Raw genomic sequence first — 26,227 nt, forward strand, 5'->3', positions numbered from 1 at the left:
ATGTTTGATGTTTTTTTTCTCAATGAGCGAGTCACATTTTAGTTCAGTTTCTATTATATGAAAAGATAATATACTCCGTCCATGCAAAGCTCCATGAAAAGACACTTCAGGGTTTTTTAAAGTGTGATTGTATCAGATACTGACACACAAACACTCATTGCTGACTTTGTTATGCATGTCCACTTTTCCAAAAGGCCACAAATAATAATGTCTAATAAAATCTATCCTTTTCTGCCTAGATCAGGGGTCTCCAACTCAAATGACCTGGGGGTCACGGAGCATCGAGCCGGGTCACGAGGGAGTCGGTCACGTGAGAAAAACTGTATTCTATTATGATATCAAAACAACAATATGTGTGATGATATTTCACATCACATTTATTGATATGGATATGAAAGATATAGTTCACAATAAAAACTATGTTTATAATGACTATGAATTTAAAAAGCATTCAGACACAGACAAACCAAACAAGGCAACAGTCGACCAGCAGCCTCTGTGTCCCTGTGGACTGAAACTGATGGTTTTTCTATGGATTTTTGCGGGGGAAAGTTAGAGATTTATAAACTTAAAATCCAGAAAAGGCTGTCTAACAAAACAGCAAACATATTCTTAAGAAAGCATAGGTGCATGTATGAGTGCAAATGTGAGTGATCCGAGAAAGGATGCAAACACATTATGCTGTAAAGAGTTACATGCAGCTGTCCTGTGTGTCCTGTGGCTCACCTTTTTGCCTGTGGAATTATTCACGATGCTCTTACAGGCAGTTATGTGTCTATTAAGCTCCAGCTGCTGCCTGCTGGGGCATGAATGGTGAGCAAGCAAGGGAGGGAAGATAGATGGAGGAAGCAGAAGATGCAGAGATAGGGAAGAGAGAGTGACATGAGGGGGGGATTCAGGTATATCGTGGGTGCAATAGGGCAGGGAGGAAAGATGCGAGGAGCAGATAAAGTGAAGAGTAAAATGATGATGATGATGATGTGTATTCCTGTCTCACTCTGTGAATCACTTTGTGCAGTCGTTCATTTCTGTCCAGAGATTACCTGCGGAAATGAGCTCCCTTCCTCTGTGAATGTGTTTCCCCAGCAACAGATGAGCCAAGCCATTCTGTAATTGGTGGCATGTCTGTTTTGTCGCCTTCAGTAAGAAGTGATGGCTCTGAAGTCAGACGCACGTCAACTGTGGTGACAAGTGGTGACAGACACACCAGAACAGATTCCCTGATATCTGTTCAAAACAAAACACTTAAAAGTTTTTCTGAGTCTTAAAGGTACAGTGTGAATTGTGCCGTTTGTGCTGCTCCAGTAACAGCTGTGCAGTCGCTGGCTTCTGTTGAACTGGTTCAGGTGTGAGCACAAGGTGTGTTTGAAAGGCTTGAAGTTGAGGTAGGCAACATGTGTTTGTGGTTATTGATCAATAATCCGATAATGATCTAAAGTCAATGAACTGATCTAAGATAACTATAGACTTCTGCCCTTCCTTTACTCTGTTTTCAAACTTGTGGAAACTTGGCCCATAACAGGGCATTTCAATTGGCTGTTCTAACAAATAATCTCACACGAGCCACATGTGTTGATCCTCAAGATATTTATGTTTTCCTCCATGTTCCAGCATTTTTAGCTGTGTCAAATTTAGGAGGATTTAATGGCAGAAATTGAATATACTACACATACGTATGATTTCCAGTGTGTATAAATGTTTTGATATTTAAAAAAAAACAACAACAGTGCTTGAAGCGCCAGTACTGGCCGGTACGCAGTTCTAAATTTGACTATTTTGAGTACCGCACTTCAATCTGTCTTTGGCCAACTTCTCTATGGTCCCCCAGCTTTGATGGTGTTGCTGGAGCTCCTTCTCTATGTTCCGGTGCCATGTCATTTTAGGCCTCCCTTTCTTTCTTTTACCTTCTGGGGTCCAGTGTAATGTGACTCTCGGGATCTCATTGAAGTTCATTCTGAGGACATGGCCAATCCAAGTCCCTATTGATTACGTAGTGCATGTCTTCCTGTTGGGTGACGTTGAGAAGCTTATTGTTTGAGACGGTTTTGGGCCAGAATATATGTAGGATTTTGCGCAGACATTGATTTCCATATCCCTCTAAGTCTTATGAAGCTACTGGCAAAACTATTGTGACCCAAATCATGAAGAGAGCAAACTTGTGCATAATGTTGGGATGAATTAGATATTTCAGGTATTTAAAACATATGCATCTCAACTAAAAATTCTGGAAATTCACTTGGAACCCCAATAGAAAATCTCTCACAACCATCTGTGGGTCCTGTCCCAGTTTTTGGGAATCAATGTAGCGAAGAAGAAACAACACAGTAGACTTGAGAGAATGTCTATATGTGCCCAGGGCAGGTTTGTTTAGTTTTGTCAGAGACTTAAAAACTCCTGTTTAAACAAGAAAGAGACTGGAAACATTTTAGATTCTAAATAGCTTTGATGTCTTCTGACAGGCGAGCCATACGGCGCTGCATGAACTAATCCTGCTCCTTTCTCACACGTTCCTAAATGGATTATCCAGTTGGCAGCTTAATATTTCATTTTCACTCTGTCACAGAGGCTTCTCCACATACATCACTCACACTGGGATTCAATTAGTCTGGCAGTAATTAAGCAGGGGCTGCTTCCCTCTGAAATGCACACACAACTATTTGACAGCTTGCCAGTGGAAGAGTGTGTGTGTGTGTGTGTGTGTGTGTGTGGGAGTTCATGCACGCGTGTGTGTGCGCTCTGTCAAATGCCAGTTCGTCTGATATGATCCCCATTGTCACTTCACCACATAATTATCCTAAAGTTTATTGTGATGTCTGACAACAGCTATAAATTGATGACAATTATCACTTTGCTTTATTACGACTAGATTTCTGCAACTCCACTCCATCAAATATGCAATCAGTATCATATGTTCGTCTCTAGATTTGTTAACTTGGAAGGGAACTTGTTGAATATTAAAAGTTTTCGTAGAATATCTTGATATTTTGTAAAGGGAAACTTTAGATTCCCGTTAGAAAAAGCTGAAAAATGGGGAAAAGCTGTGAACATATTATTAAAAGATCATAGATTTAAAGCTGTGGTGCATAATTTCTACATATATATATAAATGTCCCTCACAGTCCAATCGGATTTTTTCCCAATAACTGCACACAGGAAGTGTGACTATGACTGAAAACATGAAACAAGCTCCCATAACAAATTTTAGAAGTGAATTCTACTGCTCAAAAAACATCTGCGCTGCGACTGTATACACACAAACGCTCCCTCAGGTATGTCTGATAGTATTGTTTGACAGAGCCTATGAAGGACACAACATACAAATAATGTTCCATTGTTTCTGTTTAAGGGCGACCACACAGAAGCAGAATAATAACAAGTTACGCACTGCAGCCTTAAGTGGTAGATTTCTATTGTTCGGGTCTATTAATGTTTAGTTTAAAATAAAAATCTTTTGGTTTTCATAGCATTAGATGTCTTTTATCTAGAGTAAAGCAAGGCCTTTTCCTTAACACACAAACTAGCCAGAGCTCACGTTTCATGTTATGAAATAGAAGCTATGCAAATGAAGAAAAAAGACATCCTTTCTGGCATGTGGAGGCCACCATAGTTCCCTGTCGTGCTTATCATTATTCCACACAATCTCTCTATCTGATCTATCGTGGAAAGTGTAATCTGAGCATTTTAATTTATCTCAAAAAATATGATTCCCTAAAGCGGTCTTTAATATTCCTGCTTTCAGCCGATGATACTCAGCGCAGAGGAGTAAAACAGATAATGGAAGAGGCTATTAGCGGCACCACACCCCCCGTCATTTCCTCATGGAGAAGTCATTAGCTTTTGCAGCTATTGATTCGACCAGGGCACGCCTCATTAATGGACTCCACAGATGAAGACGGCTGATAAATGTTTGCCCCCTTCATTCACAAGGATGCAGAATGCCGCGTGCAATACTCACGACAAACAGACTGTGGATGGGTATAGCTTTAAACACTAACATATGGTACATTGGAAAGAAAGTAAACATGGAGTTAAAATGACACAGCATTTTGATGACGTTAGTTTTCTCACTAACTGAAGATGTGAAACCAACACCAAAGTAACAGAGTACTGTATGTATCTCTGTTTTATCCCTCTGTGTGTTTTCATTCTTATTATTAGCATATTTTCCCCGCCACAGAAGAGATGTGCATATTCTGTTCGTCTGTGTGAACTTTTTGTTACTTTGTTGCACACTGTGTGTTTGTGTGCTCTGTAACTTCCCAGATGTGTGTGTGCCTCTCAGCCTCTCACTGTGTTTCGTTGTCTCATAATAAGAGCGTGTGCACGTCCTCACCTCACTACCTCTGAGTGTGTAAGAATCTGTTTGTGTGCTTTGATGTGATGTGTATTACTGCATTTGTTTACGTCTGTGTTTTAATGAATCTTGTTCACGGTGTTTTGTTTGCGGCAAAAAAACAAACAAAAAACGAGTGAGAACGACAGGATTCAACGTAAAAGTTACTGAATCTTTGAAAGACAAACACCAATTAAATATTTTGTGTGTGCGTGTTTGTGTGTTCTTCTGAGGACTTCGCTGGCCTTTAACACTAGTTAATTAAACAACTTGGCCTCACAGTGGACTTTTCTGTTGTCCTATGTATGAAAGAGAGTTGTCCCTCTCTTTCATACACTTCTGCTACTGCTACTGTCCTCCATCTTTCCTTGTGCCACTTTTACCTTTGTGGTAAAAGTGTGGAGGCTAAGTCTGTTCTAGGTTGTTTATTTGATTGTTTTGTTTTTGTTATTTTACTTTTGGTTCCTGCTCCCCTCTCTCTCGTTGGCTTGAGTTTAACATACTTATTGCATTGTTTAATTGTTGATATGTTGATTTGTTGTTCTCCATCTGTCATCTCTCATTGTTACGCCCTCTCTCTTTCTGTCCCCCACCTCTCCTCCGTCCCCTTTTTTCCTCTCACCCCAACTGGCCGAGGCATATGGCTGCACATCTTTGAGTCTGGTTCAGTCAAAGATTTTTCCTGTTAAAATGGAGGATTAACATCAGTTAGGAAAAGTGCTTTATAAAAGAGAGTTATTGTGATTAGTATAGCTTTCTTTCATTCTTTCTTCCTTTCTTTAAAGTGGGGTTATCTGAGGAAATGACACATCGTCAGCGCTGACTCAGCTGTGCACGTCGTCCGCTGGCTTCCTCTGCTGAGAACCAGCATAAGACAGGTTTGCTCACTCTCTGTTAAAACACGGCTGCCAGTGGGGACACAAGGGGAAATAGCCACTTAACAAAAGGCTCACGTACAATATATGGTTGATTCTTAATCTTTCTTCACAAAATAACACCAATGACTCCTGTATGCTGTGATGTATAATTGCTGATTCGGTATAGGGAAGTGAGTGGTTTACAGAGCAGTATACACTTAAGTTGTCCACTCAGAGAAGATGACAAGATAATTTAGGCTTTTATTCATTGGCTAAAATCTGGTTTTCCTTTTGTCCCTGCTGTTTCAGCAAGTCCCAACACCTCACTGGTAAATGCATCACCTAAGGTAAAGATATCAAGATTTTGAGTTTTTATGAACAGTATTTAAGGCTCTTTCTCTAAATGTCTTGACGTACAAAAATACAAGTCCAAACCAAAATCTTGAATCAATTATCACTCCCTGTTGAAGAAAACAAACACATGACATCAGTGTTTATTACTGGCAGTCACTGTTGATTTGATCTGGCACAGATCTGTTGTTCAACACTGAGCAGCTGTAATCAGGCTCTGAAACATAAATAAGGACTGATAGTGTGCACTCTTCCAATGTGTTAACGTAGCTGCAAATGACATGAAAGAGGAGTTGGAGTGATTGGTTTTTTGTTATATTCCCTCCCAGAGACATTTATTTGGGACAATCTCAGAATTTAGTATGGATGCAGCTTCAAAACACAGTTAATATTCAGCTGCAAACAGTATCAAATCAAAAATAACTCAAGGTGGAATTTTAATGAACGAAAACAATTCAGCCTTGTGCTGCATTACAGCAGTTTTATTTTTGTTTTGTTTTTTACACTACACTGTTTTAAAATCGACAAACAAACCAAGGATTTACTGCATATACAAATGGACTTACACAAGGACTTCAAGGACTTCAAACTTGATTTCTAACTTCACCAGAAATATCCTGTGGAGTTAACGGTCTCAATTGCTTGTTTCCGTCTTCCTCAGTAGATCATGGCGTCAATTTCATAAGTGAGACGACTAGACAATAAAGTACAGCAAATAACTGTAAGAGTGGACAAAACATTGAAATGTTTGTTTCTCGAGGCTTTAAAAGGGGAGTTCAGGTTCTTATGGTTGACATCATGACGACATGATGACCTTGCTCAGCCTTCATGATGGCACTCTGCTGTTCTGCAGCCCAGTGTGTCCTTGAGAAACACCTCCCGAGTCAACATTTCATTCTTATTTTATTGTTTTTTTTTTTTACCAGCAGCCAATTCAGTACATGGCCTGTCAGGAAAAAGATAACCTCTTGTTTTTAACTGCATGGGCTTGAAATCGGGACAGGTGGGACATCTGCTGTGGAGTTCAGGAGGTTCAGCATAACGATACTTTAGAGTCAGAGTCAGGACTTACAGATGGGTCATGAAAGATATTTTTTGGGGGGCAGCCAAACACATTTTTTTTAGCCTTTTTCCTATGATTTATTTGTTGTTATTTATTCATCAAACACATACTGTATCTCTTAGAAATGTCCTTTTTGCCTTCTTTGAGGACTGCATGCTCTCAGTGTCTCAATCTTGGGTTTTCAACATGGTCGACATTAGTTTCCACTGACAGTAGTTTATGCTGATTTTAACCTCCTTATCACCTCATGTTTGTAGTTGCCTGTTTTTGTCTGCCTGAGAGCAGCATAGCTGGAATTCTCTTAGGACTCTAGAGATGGTAGCTCAGCAGTTTCTGAAATACCCAGAGTTGCCTGTCTGGCACCAACAATCATACCACATTCACAGTCACGCAAATCCCTTTTTTCCCCCCTCATTCTAATACTTGGTTTAAACTTCAGCAGCTCGTCTTGCTCATGTCTCCATGCTTAAATGCACTGAGTTGCTGCTGTGTGATTGGCTGATTAGATATTTGTGTTAACAAGCTGTTGAATGGGTGTACCTAATAAAGTGGCGAGTGAGTGTACGCCATAGTGTTTGCAGTTACTGCTTCTCATTACTGGCATAATCAAATGTGGTAATATCTTTTCGACAAAATGTCCATTATGCCTAATTAAATGTTCCATCCGTCTGAACTGAAGATAGACACCACTTCTTTATCAATATATGATTTGTTCGATAAAAAAAGGAAGAAGATAAAACTAAAAACGAAGTGTTTAAATGTTGCCAGAAGCCATTTTCTGCTGTGAGTAGCTGTTGTGGATCATCAGAGAGTAAGTGAATTCATTAACACCTCTATCAACACTCCCATCTCTTCCAGGTTTATCTCCTGTCCTCCCGTCTCTCCCTCCTCATCACTCATTATTGTCCTGATGAAGAGTAAACAAGGCCACCGTTTCCCTCCATCCCTCCACCCCTCCTTCTGCTCCGGTTGAATAAACTCTGGCTCTCCTGCTCACCTCTGCTTACTTGGCCTCCCTCCTTTGTCTCACTCTGTCTCATCTCTGGGTTTGGCATTAGCATTCAGAGGAAACAATAATATCCCTTCATGTGTCTCCTTCTTTCTTTGTTGTGTTTGACCTCCATGTCTCTCTCCACAGCAAAATAAGTCCTTCATATAATCTTACATTAAGTCCCAGGATCGTATTCTTTCCACAGTCAAGTGAGAATGATGAGGTCAGACAATTTTTCTTGTTTGTAAACTTTTTCCTCTAATAATAGTCGTTTTCTCTGTTTTGCAGTTTCAAGGTGACACCTTGTGAAAAGGAGGAAAGCCTTTACTTTCAAATGAGACAGGAACACATGCTTCAAACACAACCTTATTTTGATTTACCAGTATATACTGTGATACCCAAAGCCTGGGTCAGGACCCACAGATGGGTCATTAGAGATTTCTTTTGGGGGCCCCTAAACAATTTTGCAGAATTAATTTCAACCTTTTAGTAAAGATTTATGTGTGTTTTGAAGACCATGCATAAAATAAAAATTTAATTCATCATATTTTGGAAATGATTTGATTAACAATTCAAAATTATACTAGGTCTTACAGGCAGTAAATGAGTCGCTACATTATGCACACATTTACTCTACTCACTTTTTTACATTGTGAATGGGTCACGATAGATTGTGGGTCCCATATTGAAAGTTTGGGAAACAATTGACTACAATATGGCCAAAGTCATATTAAGAGAATAGATATATTTTTTAGAAGCATAGTTCAAGTACAAGTGACTGACACAATCAGAGCCAACTTTGCTGCCTTTTGAAGTTTTTGTGGTTTCATTATGGCCCATTTCACTTACTGAATCTGTACACAGGAGTTGTTGATCCACTGCTGTGTCCATCAGTAAGGTCAAATATCTAATTTTGGTCAGATTTACCTCAGTGTCTCAAACATACAAAATGAGGCAGCAGCTCAACAGCAGCTATACAAGTTAAAAATTCCGATTTTCTCTATGGAGTTTGGTATGAGAGAATGAGTGCTTTACAAACTTTAGTTTCCAGTCAGAATAAGCTGTTTAGAGAAGATATCTTCATCCTGCGACACAAAGAGGCATAAATACTTAAGATATCTTAGACCAGGGGTGTCAAACATATGGCCCGCTGGCCAGAACTGGACCAACAGAGGGTCCAATTCAGCCCGCAGGATGAATTTGTTAATACTATATTTTTCCGTTCCAGATACTAAACTAATAGTGTTGTGCCTTTGTAGATCCACTGTGATCTGTAAATTGTGATGCACATGTGTAAAGAAGGCTATATTATCTGATATTATGGGTGGGCTGATATTATCGGACATCCCCAGTGTCCACCCCTTCTTCAGTATATCATACAACAAATGAGCCATCACTTTAAAACAAAATGACAACCAACAGTGATTATATGCCTAACAGATTATGTGATGATGCATGAATCATAATAAACCAAATTATATGATGTACATAACAAACAAAAACAAAATAAACTGCTTCATTAGGGTGGGCTTCTTTTTCTTCCTTCACTTTCCTCTGTCTCTTTAGGACCCTGTAGCACCTGCTGATCCCTCGGAGCCTTTGACGTCAGCGCTGTAAACATAGAGATCACCGGTGCGCCGCGGCAGCGCCGGTGCTACAGGCGGAGCGACCGTCCAGCGCGCAACGCACGCGCCTGCGGTGGCACCAGCAGCAGCAGCAGCAGCAGGGACAACACTCAGCTCGGCTCAGCTGAGACTTCCGCTTATCAAGAGGAAGGTACACATCAGCACACGTTACACTCCCACTCTCTCAGACAAGCACCAGCGACGCCCTCGCCTGGGGTTCGAACCCTCCAGACTCGCCATGTCCTCTGCTGTCACCGAGACGGAGGAGTCGGCGCACAGTTCCCAGCTCACTCCGCTCAAACTGGTCGGGCTGGTGTGCGTCTTCCTGGCGCTATGTCTGGACGTGGGAGCCGTGATGAGCCCGGCGTGGGTGACCGCTGACGACCAGTACTACCTGTCGCTGTGGGAGTCCTGCTGGAAACCGACGAGCACCGAGAAGTGGCAGTGCAGCAGCACTCTGGGCTCAGGTAACGAGGATGGAGGGAGGGAGGGAGCTAGGGAAGGAGGGGTAGAACCATTCATGGAGCTTCTCCATCCACCCATTCATTCTGTCTTTGCCTCCTTTATTAACAACAGTTCGAGAACAAAGTGTTGTTCCGATAGTAATGCTACTGAAGCTGATGGGATGATGGGTGGAGATGATGGAGGGATGATTTGTCATCCATAGAAAGGAAAAGTATTGTCAAGAGCCAGCGCTGTGACTCCCCACTGTCTCCATCCAGCTGTATCAAAGCCTCACTCTGACAGCTGCTGTCAACCTGTGACTCCTCTGGGATCTCCACAGTCATGACAGTGGAGGCGAAGTGGGCGGGGGGTGCACTTCAAATGCAATTGCACTCAAAGTAAGTTTAGCTCATTTGATCTCAGTTTTGGACTATAGAGGGGGGAAAAAAAGGATCAGAGATGAAACTGTAACTTTGATGCGTTTGGTCAAACCTGCACCACAGACTCCTGCTGTTTTCTCTCCTCCTCCTTGTGAAGCTGCAGGTGTGTTTCAAAGTTGGATGTTTAAAGTGTGGTTCTTTGAGGTACTGACATAGTCAGCACTGACTGCACTGGGCACTGCTCAGTGTGGCGCTCGCTCTTAACGGAAATCAAGATTCTATAGCCACCTCACAAAAAGCTCATCAGATATAATCTGCATTTGCTTGAGTCCACAGTGCTTTAAGAATAATGTTCACCGCTTGATCTCACTGTTAGACACCCTTTTCTGACTGGAAATTGAATATTGTAAGCTGCTCCCTCTACTGCACCAAGGTACGTAGAGAAAAATCTGCATTTTAAGCTCACAGGGACACAGGAGTTACTGTTCTACTTCTGTCTCATTAGGCACGTTTCTGTCACTTATATATAAATCTGGACAAAGGATTCAAACTCTAAAGTCACTGTATAACATTGACCTGACTGATGGAGGCAGCAGTCCAAAATGTCTGTGATTCACGTTTCTCCACGAATTGTCATGGGCCTGCTTAGGGAAAAACAATTAAAGTAAAAGCCACTCAAGAGCCTCATTTTCAGCCTCTTTACCTCACAATGGCGACAATTTTATATGATTAACACTGTGCTGGATATTGCCTCTTACCTGCTTCTGATGAATTCATCTTTTCATCACCGCAGAAAGGAGGGCGGAGAGGAGGGTGCTTACATTTCAAGACATCCTGATTGTCAAATGTTTTTAAATGATACTCTCTTTTCTTGTGGTCGTGCAGGGAATGGACTTGTTGTTGTGTTCCAGAGAGCACTCACAGATTGAGGGCAGGAGACATTGATCTTGGATATTGGCTTTGTTTCCAGGGAAACGGAGTTCATGAGCGATACTTACTTGGCTTTTGTTACTACAGAGTGACAACAGACAACATCTGTCTGTCTGTCTGTCTGTCTGTCAGACGTAGAGCCTTGAACCCTATACGTTGCTGTGTAAATTGGTGTGCATGTGTTTCTTGTATTGCAGAAACACTGACCTTGTAAGAACCTGGCCCCAATGAGGCAGAACCACATTTCGGAGGAACTAGTAACTGGTTAAGTTTAGGTCTTTTTTAGGATTTGAATTGGGGTTAGGTTCACTGGATAACTCTTTGGTTAGGCTGTGGAAAGGCTGGACGTTGGTGCAAGCCCTTGAAAGAATAGCTGCACAAACCAGTGTGTGTGTGTGTGTGTGTGTGTGTGTGTGTGTGTACCAATAAGAGGCTACCACACTGAGGAGACCTATTTCTGGACAGTCTCCTCTGAAGCCCAGTTGAATATTTCATGTCACATTCTGATTTCTCTGTTGTTGCTACATGTCTGCACCTTCTCTCCTTAGACACACACACACACATACACTTTGTGACCACAATTCTCAGCCCTGCCTCTCTTTCTGTCCCTCTATGAGACACTTACACACACACACACACACACACTCAGACTCCAGACCAGGACTCCCTAATTAGATGCCTTGGCATGGAGGGTGTGTGTGTGTGCGCATGTGTGTGTGCTTGTGTGTGCCGTGTTGTTCCAGTGCACACACACATTGATGTTAATAAATAAATCACTCCTGGTTTGTGCCAGCTCCCCCCGGCTTGTTCCATAGACAGACCAGCGCTGCAGTTACTGTTCATTTCGCTGGAATCCTTTTAAATCATTGTGTTGATGTGCGGCAAGAAAGCAGTATTTAAAGGAAGAGTTCAGGTTTTTTGAATTGGGGTCAGTGCTTAAAATAATGTTTGCTGCTTTCTCTCGCTGTTAGACAGCCTTTTTTTCTTATTTGAGAATCCTCCAATTACATGACATGACAGAATATGACGCTTTTTGAATTTTAAAAAGTAAAATTCAGTATTACTCAGATTAACATATACCGTTACAACACATTTTAAAAGGGTTGCAGCTTTGGAGTCGCAGCTTATTCAGTGGCAGCTTGAATATGTTTTGTCTTCTGTTATTTAAAGTTTCAGCAGTTTTTAATCACTTCCAGGCAGAGGTGGTAAAATGTCTGTACAGTTTCATTTCACCTGTGTGAAACTTGCTCCCTTATCGGTCTGAACCTTGTCTACCTCAGGTATTTAGAGACCGGGACCGGTTTATACCTACTCTAATTATATCTCATTTTACTCAATTAAGCCCTTGAGTTCCCAATTTTAATGAGTTTCTTAGTTAAACATCTTTGTTTTTCTGTTTTTTTTTGTTTAAGCTGTTTAAAGAGGTGTGTAAGGAGTCTTTTAAATAATGTATGCTAGAAGGATTTCAGACAGCCACTGAATAGCTACAGTAGCATATACAGTGTATAGTTTTTAATATGTATATAAAAATAAGTAATAATAATAATATATAAAATATGTTTTAATTTTTTGATTTATGGTACAGCTTATAAAGAATATTTACAGTATTTTAGAATTAGGTGCAAGATGGAGCATTATACAATATTAACTACTATATTCAAAATTAAAAAATTGAATTAAATCATTCAGTGCATTATGTCTTTTTTTAAATTGACATAGAACATGGAACAGTCAGAGCAAATCCAAGACATTGCGATTTGCTAATTGTGTTTTTGATTTCAAATGATTTAAAACAATACATCCTGATATATGAGAGCATGAAAGTGCCTTTAAAAGAAAACATCTTCCATTATCCCTCTCTCTCTCTGCACACACACACACACACACACACACACACACCTGGATGCTGGCCCACTCTCTTTCTCTTAATTCTATCTCTCTCTCTCTCTGTCTGTCTCGGAAATCCTTTTCTCCGGCAAACCCCTTCTTCCTCTCCGTTCATTCATCCCTCTGGTTCTTCCTTCCCTCTTCTCCATCGTGTGTCTAATAGATTTGTCATTCATCTGACCTTGAGAGTAGATTTCCTGCACTCATTGTATTTGGTTACAACCTGCAACATTAAAACATGAACTCAGACTGAAGACACCGTTTAATCTTTCTTGCACTTTATGTATTTTATTAACCAAGGTTTGTAAATACACGTCTTTTAAAGAACATTTAAATTATTTAGCATTCATGATATTTACATCTTAAAGACAGAATTTCAGTTTCAACATTTGAAACTGAATCATTCTGTCTTTGTTCCACATTTACAGGTCTTTGTTGTCACACATTTGAGGTCATTTACTACTTAAGAGCCACAAACTCTCCACTCTCTGCCCTTCTCATCTCGCACTATCAGGCTATCGATCCATCCGATTGCTCTCTCTTTTCTCTCGCCTTTCATCTCTGCTCTTTGCCCAATTCTCCATTGTCTGAGCTCTTTACCCTCGTCCTATTTTTTTGTTTGTCATTCATTTTCTCTCGCTCCCTTTGAAGTCATCATTGTTATATTTCTAATGTTAATCGTTCTCCCCATCCTCTTTCTCAGCCCTCTCCATCTCTGTCTCTCAGTTCCATTTTCTCCAGGGTCAAGCCTCTTTACCTCCTTCCTTACTTCCTCCTCCTCTTCCTCCTCCTCCTCCTCCTCCTCTCATCTGACTCCATCTCTCCTCTCAGTGAGCCCCCCGGAGACTCACGTTCTATTTGTAGCGGCTGAACGAGGAATGGGAAATGTGGCATTCAGTTCTGTGGCAGACAGAATAGCAGGGAACCTGCAGCTGCCTCATGTCTACGCACACACACACACACACACACACACACACTCATGCATATGCTCAGACAGACTCCATCCAACCTGTGGTGGATTCAGATCAGCTTTCTTCAAAGCTGTTATAGTACCACAGCATCAATACACTGCAGCACATAAACACTTGTTTTTTTTTTTTTTTTTCATAATATAACATAAAGGTACATATTTATACAGTTTTCTTTTTTCCTTTTTCAAATCAAAACATCCATCAATCATGCAGTTTAGTTCTGTTTCATGAAATGAATGAAAAATGATGTATACGGGCTGCAGCGATACATCGAATATTAAGCGATCACTATATTAATTGTTAACTATTTTGATGATCCATTCATTTAAAACATTGTTTCAGCTTCTTAAATCTTTGCTCCGTATGAAATGGAATAGTTTTGTGGACGAATCAGAATCTGATTTTCTATTTTCTATGGACTCTGATGCAGTAGAGTGAGCAGTTTACAAACTCAAAACTGTGGCTTCCAGTCACAGGGAGATGAATAAATAACCATATTTCTTTTAAACATACAGCCTAGAGATTACTGCTTCTTTATGGAGGTTTGGCTCCTGATTGGATGAGGTTTTGTGGGATAAAAAGTTTCTCCTTGATTTACTGTCACAGCACTGAGACGGGGAGAACCAGGGATGGGACCTTCCCACCAACCTCTGATCATACAGTACCATATGCTATGTATGTTTTTACTCTCATTTCTTCCGTCTATCAGTAATCTTTCATTTCCACTGTATCCTCATGCTCGTTTTTAATTTCCTCCTCCTTTCTATCACCATCTACAGTACCTCTACAGTTCACCTTTCATCTCCCTCTGCCTCTAAATCTCTCATCTTTCCTTCTCTCTCTCTGCTCCGTCATCCATCTTTCATGAGCACGTTCACCACATGAGAGCCGTAAATTTAAGCATTGCCTGTGTTTACACATGCAAAGTAAAATAAAAGAAATAAATTAACATAAATAGCTCTGCAGTGCGCTGCCGAAGCTGTGCAGTGACACTGCGTCTCGTCGCGACTGCTCCAGCTCTCTGTCAGATGTGGTTCATTGATGTTAGGTTGATGTTTGTCTTTCAAAAGCGGCTGCATGTAAGAGAACAGACTATTCCTTTACTCTATGAATTCTGGACTATTGCGCAGAATAGGGGTTTGCAGCAGCTACGCGCGAGGCTGCCAATTTGACGGCGTCACATCTTACCACAGCGTGAAGGCTGACAGGTGGAATAAAAGGTTAGAGAGATGGTCAATCATTCCTCCCTCTGCGTCTAGATGGATGAAATGACAAGGCCTGCGTGTGGACACGTGGGCAGGCATTTTGTGTCCTGCCTCTCATTGCCTGGCTACAAAAAAAAAAGAAATTTTAAAATCGAATTCATTTTTGTTTGATAATTTGTGCATTCAGTGGGTTGAATAAGTGGATTCAGTGGGTTGAATAAACAGGTTGAGACAGGAGGACTGTCCAGGGCCATCTGTGGGGCAGGTGGAGTGTGACAGGTTGACAGGTGACTGGGGGAAGATAAGGCAGGAGGGGACAGCAGGTCAGGAGAGCACAGATTCCAATTGCAACTGGAAGGAACTATTGTAATGTATGAGCTGTGTTGCATCATCCACTTTAATTTTGTATGTTTTGCAGGAACTATGACAACTTGGTCTCCTAGGAAAGAACACTGCCGTTTTACTTTTCCACCGACTACAGTATAAAAACATTATATTTTTGTACAAATATTGTTTGGCAAATCTTTTCATGCGTGTTGTTTCAACATCTGTAAAGTGGTGTACTGTAGGCAACAAGCTTTGCTGGTTTGACCAGTTGTCAGCTTTTTGTTTGTTTGTTGCCATCAGTATAGCAACAATAGCACTGATTAATGACGCGTGTGAAAGTGAAGCTTATGTGTAGAGTTGCAACTAACGATTATTTTCATAATTGATTAATCTATCGATTATTTTCTCGATTAATCGATTAATCGTCTGGTGTTCAGAACATCAGAAAACCTTAAGAAATGTGGATCGGTGTTCGTCAAACCTGGAAAAGATGATGTTCTCAAATGTCTTGTTTTGTCCACAAACCAAAATGATTAACTTTTATTGATTTCTTTGTTATCCAGAGCAAAGAAATGAAGAAAATCTTCACATTTAAGAAGCTTAAACAATCGGAAATCTTGTTTTAATCATGAACAAAGCTTCAAACCGATTATTCGCTTATCAAAAAGTTGTCGATTAATTTAGTAATCGATTAATAATTGATTCATCGATTAATCGTTTCAGCTCTACTCATGTGTAAGTGCAACTCACTTGATGTAGACAATAAACAGTTCCAACCTCATACCAATAACAAATTAAAGTTGATTAAAGTTTGTCGGGCCAATTCATCAGGGTGTGTGTGTGTGCTTTGTTAGCTTTTGTTTACCTTTTGTGACATTAACACTGACTGTAAAATGTTAAGCGCAGGTTTGTCTAGGCTGTCCAAATGAATGGAAGTCAATGCCGTGTCCTCAGAAGAATGGTGTGTGTGTTTGTGTGTGTGTGTGTGTGTGTGTGTGTGTGTGTGTCTCAGTGTTCTCGATAAACATAGAAATGCAGACGGGTTTTTTGAGAACGTGCCAGAAAAGCTCTTTAGCTGGGCCTCTCTGTCAGCTCAGGTACTAAATGCCTTCTCTCTTCATTACTTTCACTCATTGCTGCTCTGTCCCCCCAGTCTCCTCCTCCCCCCACCCCTTCACCCTCATCCCCGACCTCCTCCTCTTGCTCTTCTCCTCCTTTTTGGTATTTCCTTTCATGCTGCCCTCTCGCTGTCCTTGTAACATTATGCCAGTGCCTCTCCCCTCTCTCTCTCTCTCTGTCTCTCTCTTTTATCGCCCATCACCCCCTCAGAGAGACTCCCACTGCCACAAAAAACCCGTCCTCATTTCACTTTAACTTGTCTCCCCCGCTTTTCCTCAGCTCCCTCGTTCCCTTTGTTTTTCTTCTGTTCTTCACACTTATTTGTCTTTCCTTTTTGTTTTTTCTACTTCTCCCGTCTTTCCTTCCACACATTTATTCATTCACCCCCCCGACTTTCATTCTACACCATGTCTCTCTCCATTTACTCCCTCATTCCTTTCTGAGCTTCCCTCCCTCCCCACTTCATTCTTCACTGTTTTGTTTCTCACTTCCTTTTCATTACGTCATCTCTATTTTTGTTAATTGTGTCCTTCCGTCCGACCATCCTTCTTCTACTGTATCATTCTTTCTGTGTATTATTCCTTCTACTATTTCATTTTCTCTCCTACCATCTTTTCCATTACCTTCATTCTTTCCTTCTGTCACATCCTTTGTCTTCTGTCCTTTCATAACTCCTTCATATTTCCATGCATCCTCAAACTTAACACACCTACACTTTTTCTCTTTTAATCCCTTGTTTCCACAAGCACCTTCTTTTTTTCACCCCCTCTCTTTCATTTCTTTGTTTTCATTTGTTTTCTCACTTTCTCCATCTATCAGCCTCTTTCCAGCTTCTCTATCCCCTAAATCCCCATCTCTCCTTCCTTCCATACTCCATTCTTGTCTTTTCTTCACACATACTCTTCCCTCCCTCATTGCCGTGCACCCTCTTTCTTTATTTCCTTTGTTTGCCCATTCTGCCTTCTCTCCTTTGAGTCCTTCCTGTGTCATTGTTTTTCTCTCCCTCCCTTCCTCAATTCCTCCTCTTCTCGCTGATCATACTTGATGGAGGTGAACACAGTCATTTATAAAATGTCAAATAAAATAACACATTTCTCGTGGCTCTGTCTCTTCTCCCAGGTCACCATCAAGATTTTGTGAATTTCCTTTTTAGCTCTGGTATGCCTGCTGCATTTATTCATGAATGTTTTTTTTTTTATTATTATTATTTATTTCTATGAGGTCACTTTTCTTTCCATGTCTCTTAACCGTTTTTCTTTCTCTCCATCTTCCTTCTCCACTTTCTCTGCCTTTTCCCAGACTGGCAGGTCGCGACACTTGCCCTGTTGCTAGGGGGCGGAGCCCTGGTGCTGATGTCATTTCTGGTCGCCCTGGTTGCCGTGTGCATCGGCACGAGACGGCGATTTTATGCACCCGTCGCTTTCATGCTCTTCGCTGCAGGTCAGTGCACACACAAACTCACACACACGAGCACATGCAGAGACAGTCACACCAGGTCACTCATTCATTATGCACTAAAACACACACGCACACAATAAGATGACTTAATTAGGCAATTTAGACAAGGTAAGTGGAAAGTTGCAGGGCAATCACATTGGAAACTGACATGCATTTAAATGATAATCCTTGCTAACTGATTACACACACACATGCCTGTCCCTTTAATTTCCCAGGTCAGCCTCAATTTCCAGTAGCACTATTGTGAAAAATTCCTTAATTTTTATATCCTGCAAAAAAAAGAAATGGAAATCTCCATGGAAAACATGGAGAAAGTGAAATATTAATTCAACTCATGTACTTTTTTAAAGTGGTGTACTAAATGACATTATCTGCTTTATGGAGCTGCTGCTGCTATATGTTTTACATATAGGGTTTACCTTTGAAAATCCCCTTAAATAAACACTCTAATGCTGTCTTCAGTGTGAAACTGTGCATCCATGTGAAATAGTTCACAATAAAAATGAATGGAAACAGGGAACAGAAACGCTAGACGTGTTGCTGTGGTTCTGACACATGGGACAGAGACATTGCTGCAGCAACAGTCACACCTGAAGTGAGGCAGAAAGAGACAGAGAGAGAGAGAGAGAGAGAGAGAGAGAGAGAGAGAATGCGAGCTTAAAGCTTAAAGAGCTTAAAAACAGATCATTGTTGTGTGGCAACTTCAGGAAACATACCAAGAGGATCACTCACTTAATCAGGAAGTGATCAGAAGCTCATGATCCCACACTGCTCCCCAGAGACCCCTAGAGGGAGAAAGTACACACTGTCCGCTGTGAAAAAATTCTTAATGGGTAATTAATTAATGTACTTCAATACTAATAATATACACATATTCAGTCTGAATCAATGTATGGTATATGCATTGTGCATATAATTTAAGATTTAGCACATAATTCCTGTCTTTAAGTTAGAAAAAAAAATGGTTTTCCTGTCTGTATAAATCATTTCATATTGATGTCTGAGAATTAATGTTTGGTATGGTATAAAACTGAATTATCAGTGTGTAAATGTGATTCATCAACTTCATGTATGAATTATTTACTTGAACGATCCACGTCTATGTTTCAGTAATAATCATATTAAATACTCATGTATAATTTTGCAGCTTAGTGAACAGATAAGTGACTTATGAAGTGAAACTGAAAAACATACAGTGAAAAAAAAAATAGCTGTTCAAATCAGCTTGTTTTCCCCTAAAGGTGGAAAGAAACAATCTCTCCAGACGTTAAAAGAGTGTTTTTGGGTTTGACTATAAAGGCCCTCAGTGAAAGATAGATCACATACACACAGCCTCTTAAGGATTGTTTATTCCCCCTCTGTCTTTTTGGAAATTATGCAGTCTCTGGGTTTTTTTTCTTTCTCCACAGCTTGTTTATGTTTCCACAAAATGAATTCCCTTTGAAGAAATAATGATTGACACGTTCTCTTGTGTTCCGCTGCCATCCATCTCTTCTACTTTCCTCTCACTCTGTCCTTTCACCTCCCCTCATCCCTCCATCGCTTACTAAACCTGCGTCTTCACTCCAGTCCTGATCCTTCTGATGGAATTTGATTTATCGTGGTTTTTGTTCTAAATGAGATCTGCAGAGCTAAATGACTCCTCCTCAGGGCATGTGTCTCTTCTCCACCCAGTATCTGCTCTTTTTCTAGTAAAGCCAAACAGATTTGTACACGACTGATACAGAAAGAAAGAAAAATAAAGCAAAAGCCAGTAGAGACCACTTTTTTAACCTCTGGTCTGGATTTGTTTTAAATTCAGTAATAATCAGTGAGGCATATTTCAAAATAAAAAGAATAAAATAAATGAAATATGTCATTTTGAAGATTAAAGATATTACTTTTCCTTTCATAAACTGTCAACCTGTCACTACAGGGATGGGGTAATATACCATATAATTTCATTTTACATTGTGATTTAAAAAAAAAAAAAAAAAGGTGACACAACAAGTTGACTGTGGTCAATTTTCATTGTCAATATGATTGTAAATGGGAAAAAGTTTTAGTATTTTACGTGAGGGATTTGAAAAGGCTGCCTGGCTTACCAACATTCAGTCCCAGTGATGTATTCAAGGACATTATTACAAAATGTGATGTAAAGTGATTTTAGTACAGTTCAAAGCAGACGTTTTACTATTATTGCAGCAATATTTTGAATCTTAATTATTTTGGGCAAGATAAATGCGACATGAAATGTTCATATTGACGCATGCCTAATAGCAATAGTGGGTACACTTTGACAAAATGCCACAGATAAATCCCCTTATCTCATCTTTCTGGTCAGTGCTCCATCCTAAAACATAAGAAGCTGTGATTTAAGAAGATTTTTTTGACAGTCACTCCAATAATATTGTGAATTGCAATTTTATTCAAGATAATTCAGAGAGAGAATTCACCCTATTCCTGGTTATTAGCTCCAGAAAACAACGCCCTTACCTAAGCTACATATCAAGGCTTATTCTAACTGACATGAAAACCAAACACTTTTTATTTTAAAGTGATCATACACTAAAATCATAGTTGAAGGTTCGTGCATTTCATATCTGCCAATAAACCCTCCTAAATGTTACACACTGGACCTTTAAACTCTTAATTCATTCCTTTATTACACTGCAGTGACACTGTGAGTTGCCTGACCTTAAAACCTGCTCCTTCCTTATGCATAACTTAAGCATAAGCATCAGCTGCCGAGTCTAAACCCAGAGCTGTGACCAGATGGCTGGAAGGTTTGTTCTTTATGCAACTGAAGCAGTTCTTCATGTTTTCTGCTCCTCTGTGTGCTTGAGCATCTCACTATTTCCGCCATTGTTGTTTTAAAGAAATGACACGTTGCCATCTGTGCGTCTCTTGCAGTTGTCCTCCAGGCCTGCAGCTTGGTCCTCTACCCCATTAAATTCATCGAGAGCATCAACCTGCGAATCTACCATGAATTCAACTGGGGCTATGGCCTGGCCTGGGGAGGAACCATCTTCTCCTTTGGCGGGGGAATCCTCTACTGCCTCAACCCCAAGAGCTATGAGGAGTACTATTAGGTCACATTCAAGATGGACATCCTTCAGTTACATGTGAGAGGTATTCGGGGGGTGGGGTGGGGGTCAGGAAGTGTATGTGTTTGGAACGGGGCACCTTTGAAAGGCTCAGTTCCCAAGAACTGTAAGGAATACTGTACCCTGACTGGATCAGAGCCAGAAACTAAATCATAATCGCGAGGAAGCTGGCAGTCGAGACGAGCTGGAGAGCTAAATGAACTGGCAGCTCTAAAGTCAGCAGGCCCCATCCAGGCCTGGGGGGATTGTTGGGATGGGTCAGGGTCTTACTTTATTTCCAGGACACACTGGTGACACAGTAGCAACCACAAATCAAGAATAACTGGTATTTCATCGCCAGTGGAAAACGGAAGTATTGAATGTGTTACTGAGGAAACGGGATGTAACCGTGGGAGGCTTTAACTTCATGTTTACACTCACATGTCCATGCAAGGACGACCACGCTTCACTTGTAGACGTCTAACACTTGTGCTGGACATCATCATTAACATCATCGTCATCAAACTTTCACAGAGACTAAAGGGAGGGATAAGACACTTTAGTTGCACTTCATGAGACATACGGTTTCTCTTGTGTGTGTGTGTGTGAGTGACGTCCAATCAATATTCTCTTATCGAGCCTCTCGTCTGTTGCTGTGGGAAGCCACAGGGTGCGCGCACACAGCTGTCATGATAGATTAGCTGTGGCCAGAGATGTGAGACAGGGCTGCACTCTGCTGCCTCCTGGAGTCTGCTACATTTCATTTCCCTATTGAGGGAAGTTTCTCCTCGCCATGATGTCTGGAGCATCCTTCCTCTTCGGCTATATATAGTGCACTGCAGCCATAAGCTTTCAGCAAGGCTGGTGACTGCTGGAGTCCCGAGCTGTGTCGGTGTGGTTCAGACAGCGTTCACAGTAGTTTCACTGACTTTGTTGTTAGATCCATGGCAAAGTGGTGTTCGCTGTTGTTGGGTGAACTTTGTCTGACAAAACCACCACCAATGGGAAGCATGGACTTGGACATCTGATTACTGCATGGTCCAACAGAGGGCGCTCTAAGCACAGCTTGGCCACTTTGACTGCCCTCTTGCCCCACTGAAAAATAAGACCGTGATGATTTGTGGTTTACAGTAACAGTGAAAATGTGGACTCACCTGTTAGCGCCACCTATGTGAGGGAGCCATTACAGACGAAGAGCGACTTCACAGGACAGATAATAAGAGTAATAAGAAATAATGTCACGTTTGTGTGCGGTGGTGTTGGGGGAAGATACGTATATCTTTAAATAAATAGTGTGTCACGTAATATGTATTCAAACTTGATTTTGATAAAGGTTGACAGCCCTATTGGCTACTGCCTGTGCTGGAATATTTGCATCACATGATGTGATTGGCAAGTGTTTGATAATGATACCTGGAATGGGGCACAGGCGTTTTTTTGGATACAAAGAAAACAGCATAGCATCAGCAAAATTCACAGGGTGAAAAAAAAACAATCCTTGAACATAAGACAACACACACAGAGAAAAATACAAGTCAGAGGAACAGAAACGCCAAATTACAACAGAATAACCACATAGACAGACCATGACAATCCTTATTCATCATGTTCATGCTTTTCTTCTATTGTATGAGTCAATTCCTTCATGTATCCCATTGTTTCTAATGGACACAATATGAACACTGCAATTACTGAGCTGTAATCTGAAGCATTTGACAAGCTCTTTCACACTGCAGTTAAACCTCCCCATGTAGATTCATTGTGTATATTCTAATGGCCTTCATGTGGATTTGTTGTTTTACTGCAGTCACTGTTAACTCCGTCTTTTCATTTAGTAAAAATCGCTGTTCCAGCCATTATTCCATTAGTCATGCCGACTGAATGAGTCATTTCAGCGAAGAAGTTTGAAAGATGTCGTGGCTTCTCCAGGGAACCGCTGTTCGGTTTTGTTGGGTCACGAGAATTTCTGTTAAGCCAATGTCATGTGACCCCACAGACGACCTGACACGATGGACAAGTGACGTAGAAAAGATCATCATCGCCAGTATGATGTTTTTAATATGGTTGCTCCTGTATTTAATACTGTATGATCACAGTTAAGTGGGGGTGTCTTTTGTTCCCTAGAACTACTGTCTCTGTGCTTAGTTGGTGTAGAGCCATGGTTCTCAAACTGTGGTACATGTACCACCAGTGGTACGTGATCTTCCTTAAACATAATTAAAAAATGATTAGAGTCAACTTATCTCTCGCTCCATCTTAATCTAATTTCACTTCACCAGTGTCTCAAGTATATGTGAAGAAGAGGAGGATGAGAGAGCAAATTATCTTATTGGGACTAGATTTTACTTCAAGATCTCAATATTTTCTCAGGTGGTACTTGGTATAAACAGTTTGAGAACCACTGGTATAGAGGAAGCTTAATAGGCACTAACACTGTAACAGACCTGGGTTAAAATATACAGGAATTATTGAAAAATGCACCAAGGACCTGGCTATATACACTAGTACAGTCTACAATATTTAACAAAACATGTTTGCAGCTTTAACTCATCGTTACACAGCTTTCCCCAAATGTAAACTGCTCACTCTTCGTATGAAAGTACATTGAGAAAATCTGATATTTTACTAAAGTTTTCGATTCACCTCTGCCTCCATTGATAAGTTCACTTGTGTTGTTTTCCCACATCAGTGTTTGAATCGCCTTTGAATCGCCTAAATTTGATGCACTAATGAACTGCTGTTCATTTGCAATGGTTCTCTGTCAATCTTCATTTATGTGTCAGACACATACAACACATAAGATAAATCCTGTGTCAGGTAGTTTAAAGTATGTAAAAAAAAAAAAAAAGTGCAGTTGTTTTAGTACACCATCTTTTTTTCCCCAAGAAGTAAAGGAAAAAAAATGCAGTAAATCTGAGCAGGTGCATGTTAAAAAATGATTGTTTTTAATTGGGAGCTGAAATCAGTGTCCCATCATTTGTAATGACAAGGCTCTGATTCTCATGACAATGCTATTGTGCTCACACTAGGCTGACCTACATGCTTTGATTGTTAATGAAGCTCCTTAGTGTGGCTCTGCGTCAATAAGGAGATCAGTGTTAGGCCTCTTTGTGTCATTACTGTGGGGCAGTAGAACAGTTTAACTGCCCCTCCAATCATTATTACTTGTGTTTGACCCGTGCTGGTTCTCTGTACCTTTTATCCCAGGTCTCACTTATAGTCATTAGCATTTGTTTGGTTGTTAATTCACTGATGAAAAGTAGAAGCTCGGCTGTTTAATGCATCATCTCCCAGTAGACTGAGAGAAACACTGTCTAATGATGAACATAGGGATTTAGAATGTTTGTGTGTGTGTGTGTGTGTGTGTGTAATGACAGCAGAGGACTGTGATTGTGTTTGATAGAAAGACGAACTGTTTGTGTGTGCGTGTGTTGGCATATTTTAGATGCTGCTGTAGAGATGTCAATAATCAGCATTTATCTCTTTGTACATTGGAACATTAAAGCACTGAACAGAACAGAATGCCTCTCTCTCTGTCTCTTGATGTTCATTTGTTTGTTTCATTTGTTCTACTCTAAAATATTTACTGTTTACATTTACATGCTTATGTCCCTTTCAGCGTTGTTCTATAGAAGCAGAAAGGTTACCAGCGACTTCCCTGTTACGCTGAGTTAAACAAGCAGAGTCAGTGAACACGAGATTTAACAGGTAAGAAGGCTGTGGTGTTGTTCAGTCGTCAGGATGTAATGTTTTGGGATGGAGGCTCTATCTGTCCTGAGCCCCTTTCACCAAATTAGCACCGACAGACACAGAACACGACAGTTTTTATTTCTGTGTTTGTTCTCAGACTGTCTTTTATAGCCCATGGCCAATTTTCAAAAACGTGTCCAGCTTTACTTTGAGTAAATATGTAGGTAATGGAACCTTTTTTTTTTCTCTTCAGTCCAGGTTATAGTCTCTAGGCCTATTTGAAATCGCATTAACAATGGCTCTGTTCAGTTCGTGAAAGTTAGGACAGCGTGAGAGCGAAACGGAGGATAGCTAAATGGAACTCAGCCGTCGTTAATTTAATTACTTACACCTGTGCTTTTCTGCCCGTGACCTGTCAAAATGGCCGCTGTGCAAAGGACACATTTGCATTTTAAGCTGTTTCGAACTGCAAAGTCAAAATGTGTGTGTTTCACATCAACCTTGGGAATGTGGTTTGATAGTGAAGTGTCCATTAAATGAACTTAAGTGTCCACTCAATAAAGATTTCATGAGGTTAGCCTTTTGTTAAGTGGCTAAAATTAGTTTTTCCCTTCTTCCGGCAACGTACAGCACAGTCAGTAGTGATTATGTTTTAGTTCTAAATAAAATAAAGTACTTAAAAAGTTGAATCATCACTTAAATGGATGCAGAGGCTTTGATTTGAACCCCTCTTTGTTTCTGTATTGTCAATATCGGCACATATAAGACGTTACTTAAAGCTTAGATTTTGAAACAGAAATAGCATTTTATTGTACTGCTGACTATGATGCTAATTTGCTGATGCTAATTTGTGAGGAAAAAAAAGCATATGCAGGCACAAATGATCATAGGACTGAGAGATTTTTCGGCACAGCTGATGCAGGAATCACGAAACCCCGGCTCCAGCTGTGAATCGAGGACTTCTCTGCTAAGAAAAGTGCCAGGAGACTTGGAGGGTGGTGGGAGAGCAGCTGAAGCTGTCAGCCAGGATTACAACTCACCATGACTGTAAATACACTTGATGCCTACCAAACTCAAATTCTGTGCTGCCGAGTGTTGAACACAAAACCCACGATTGCAGTCGGGCTGTATGGTCTGACAATAACATCCAGTAAAAGGTTTCTACCTCACATTTCTGCAGTCGGCTGCAGCTCCTTTTTTTTCTCAGGCCTGGGGCGGAAAACTTTAGAAAACATCTTTTCAAGAATTACTGTCCTAGTTTACAGATGAGCCTCCAACTGTACTCTGTAACCTGTGGTTATACTGCCCCCTGCTGTACAAGCAGTCCCATGATTTATTAACCAGCGTGTCCAGTGACTAAATGTTTTCTTTTTTTTCCCATGGTAGATTTGACTACTTACATACAACTGCACAAATGCATTTTCTTCAATTCTACAGCTGTTTAATATTGAACGATTTAAATGAGTAATGATGGTCAAAATGTTATGGTCTTTTGTAATTATACACATTAGTTCACGTCATGTATCTGATT

At 40.6% G+C, this 26,227-nt stretch overlaps 1 protein-coding gene across 1 annotated transcript; it reads left to right on the forward strand.

Annotated features, from left to right (window-relative positions):
• Positions 1-8,908: 8,908 nt before the first annotated feature.
• Positions 8,909-24,518, forward strand: LOC131455616 (transmembrane protein 47-like). The gene is made up of 3 exons (XM_058623367.1): positions 8,909-9,687; positions 17,783-17,923; positions 20,834-24,518. The coding sequence occupies exons 1-3, from the start codon at positions 9,459-9,461 to the stop codon at positions 21,010-21,012; spliced, it is 549 nt and encodes a 182-aa protein (XP_058479350.1). The 5' UTR covers positions 8,909-9,458; the 3' UTR covers positions 21,013-24,518.
• Positions 24,519-26,227: the final 1,709 nt, after the last annotated feature.

Source organism: Solea solea, chromosome 2, assembly GCF_958295425.1.
Source record: "Solea solea chromosome 2, fSolSol10.1, whole genome shotgun sequence".
NCBI classification, from domain to species: domain Eukaryota; kingdom Metazoa; phylum Chordata; class Actinopteri; order Pleuronectiformes; family Soleidae; genus Solea; species Solea solea.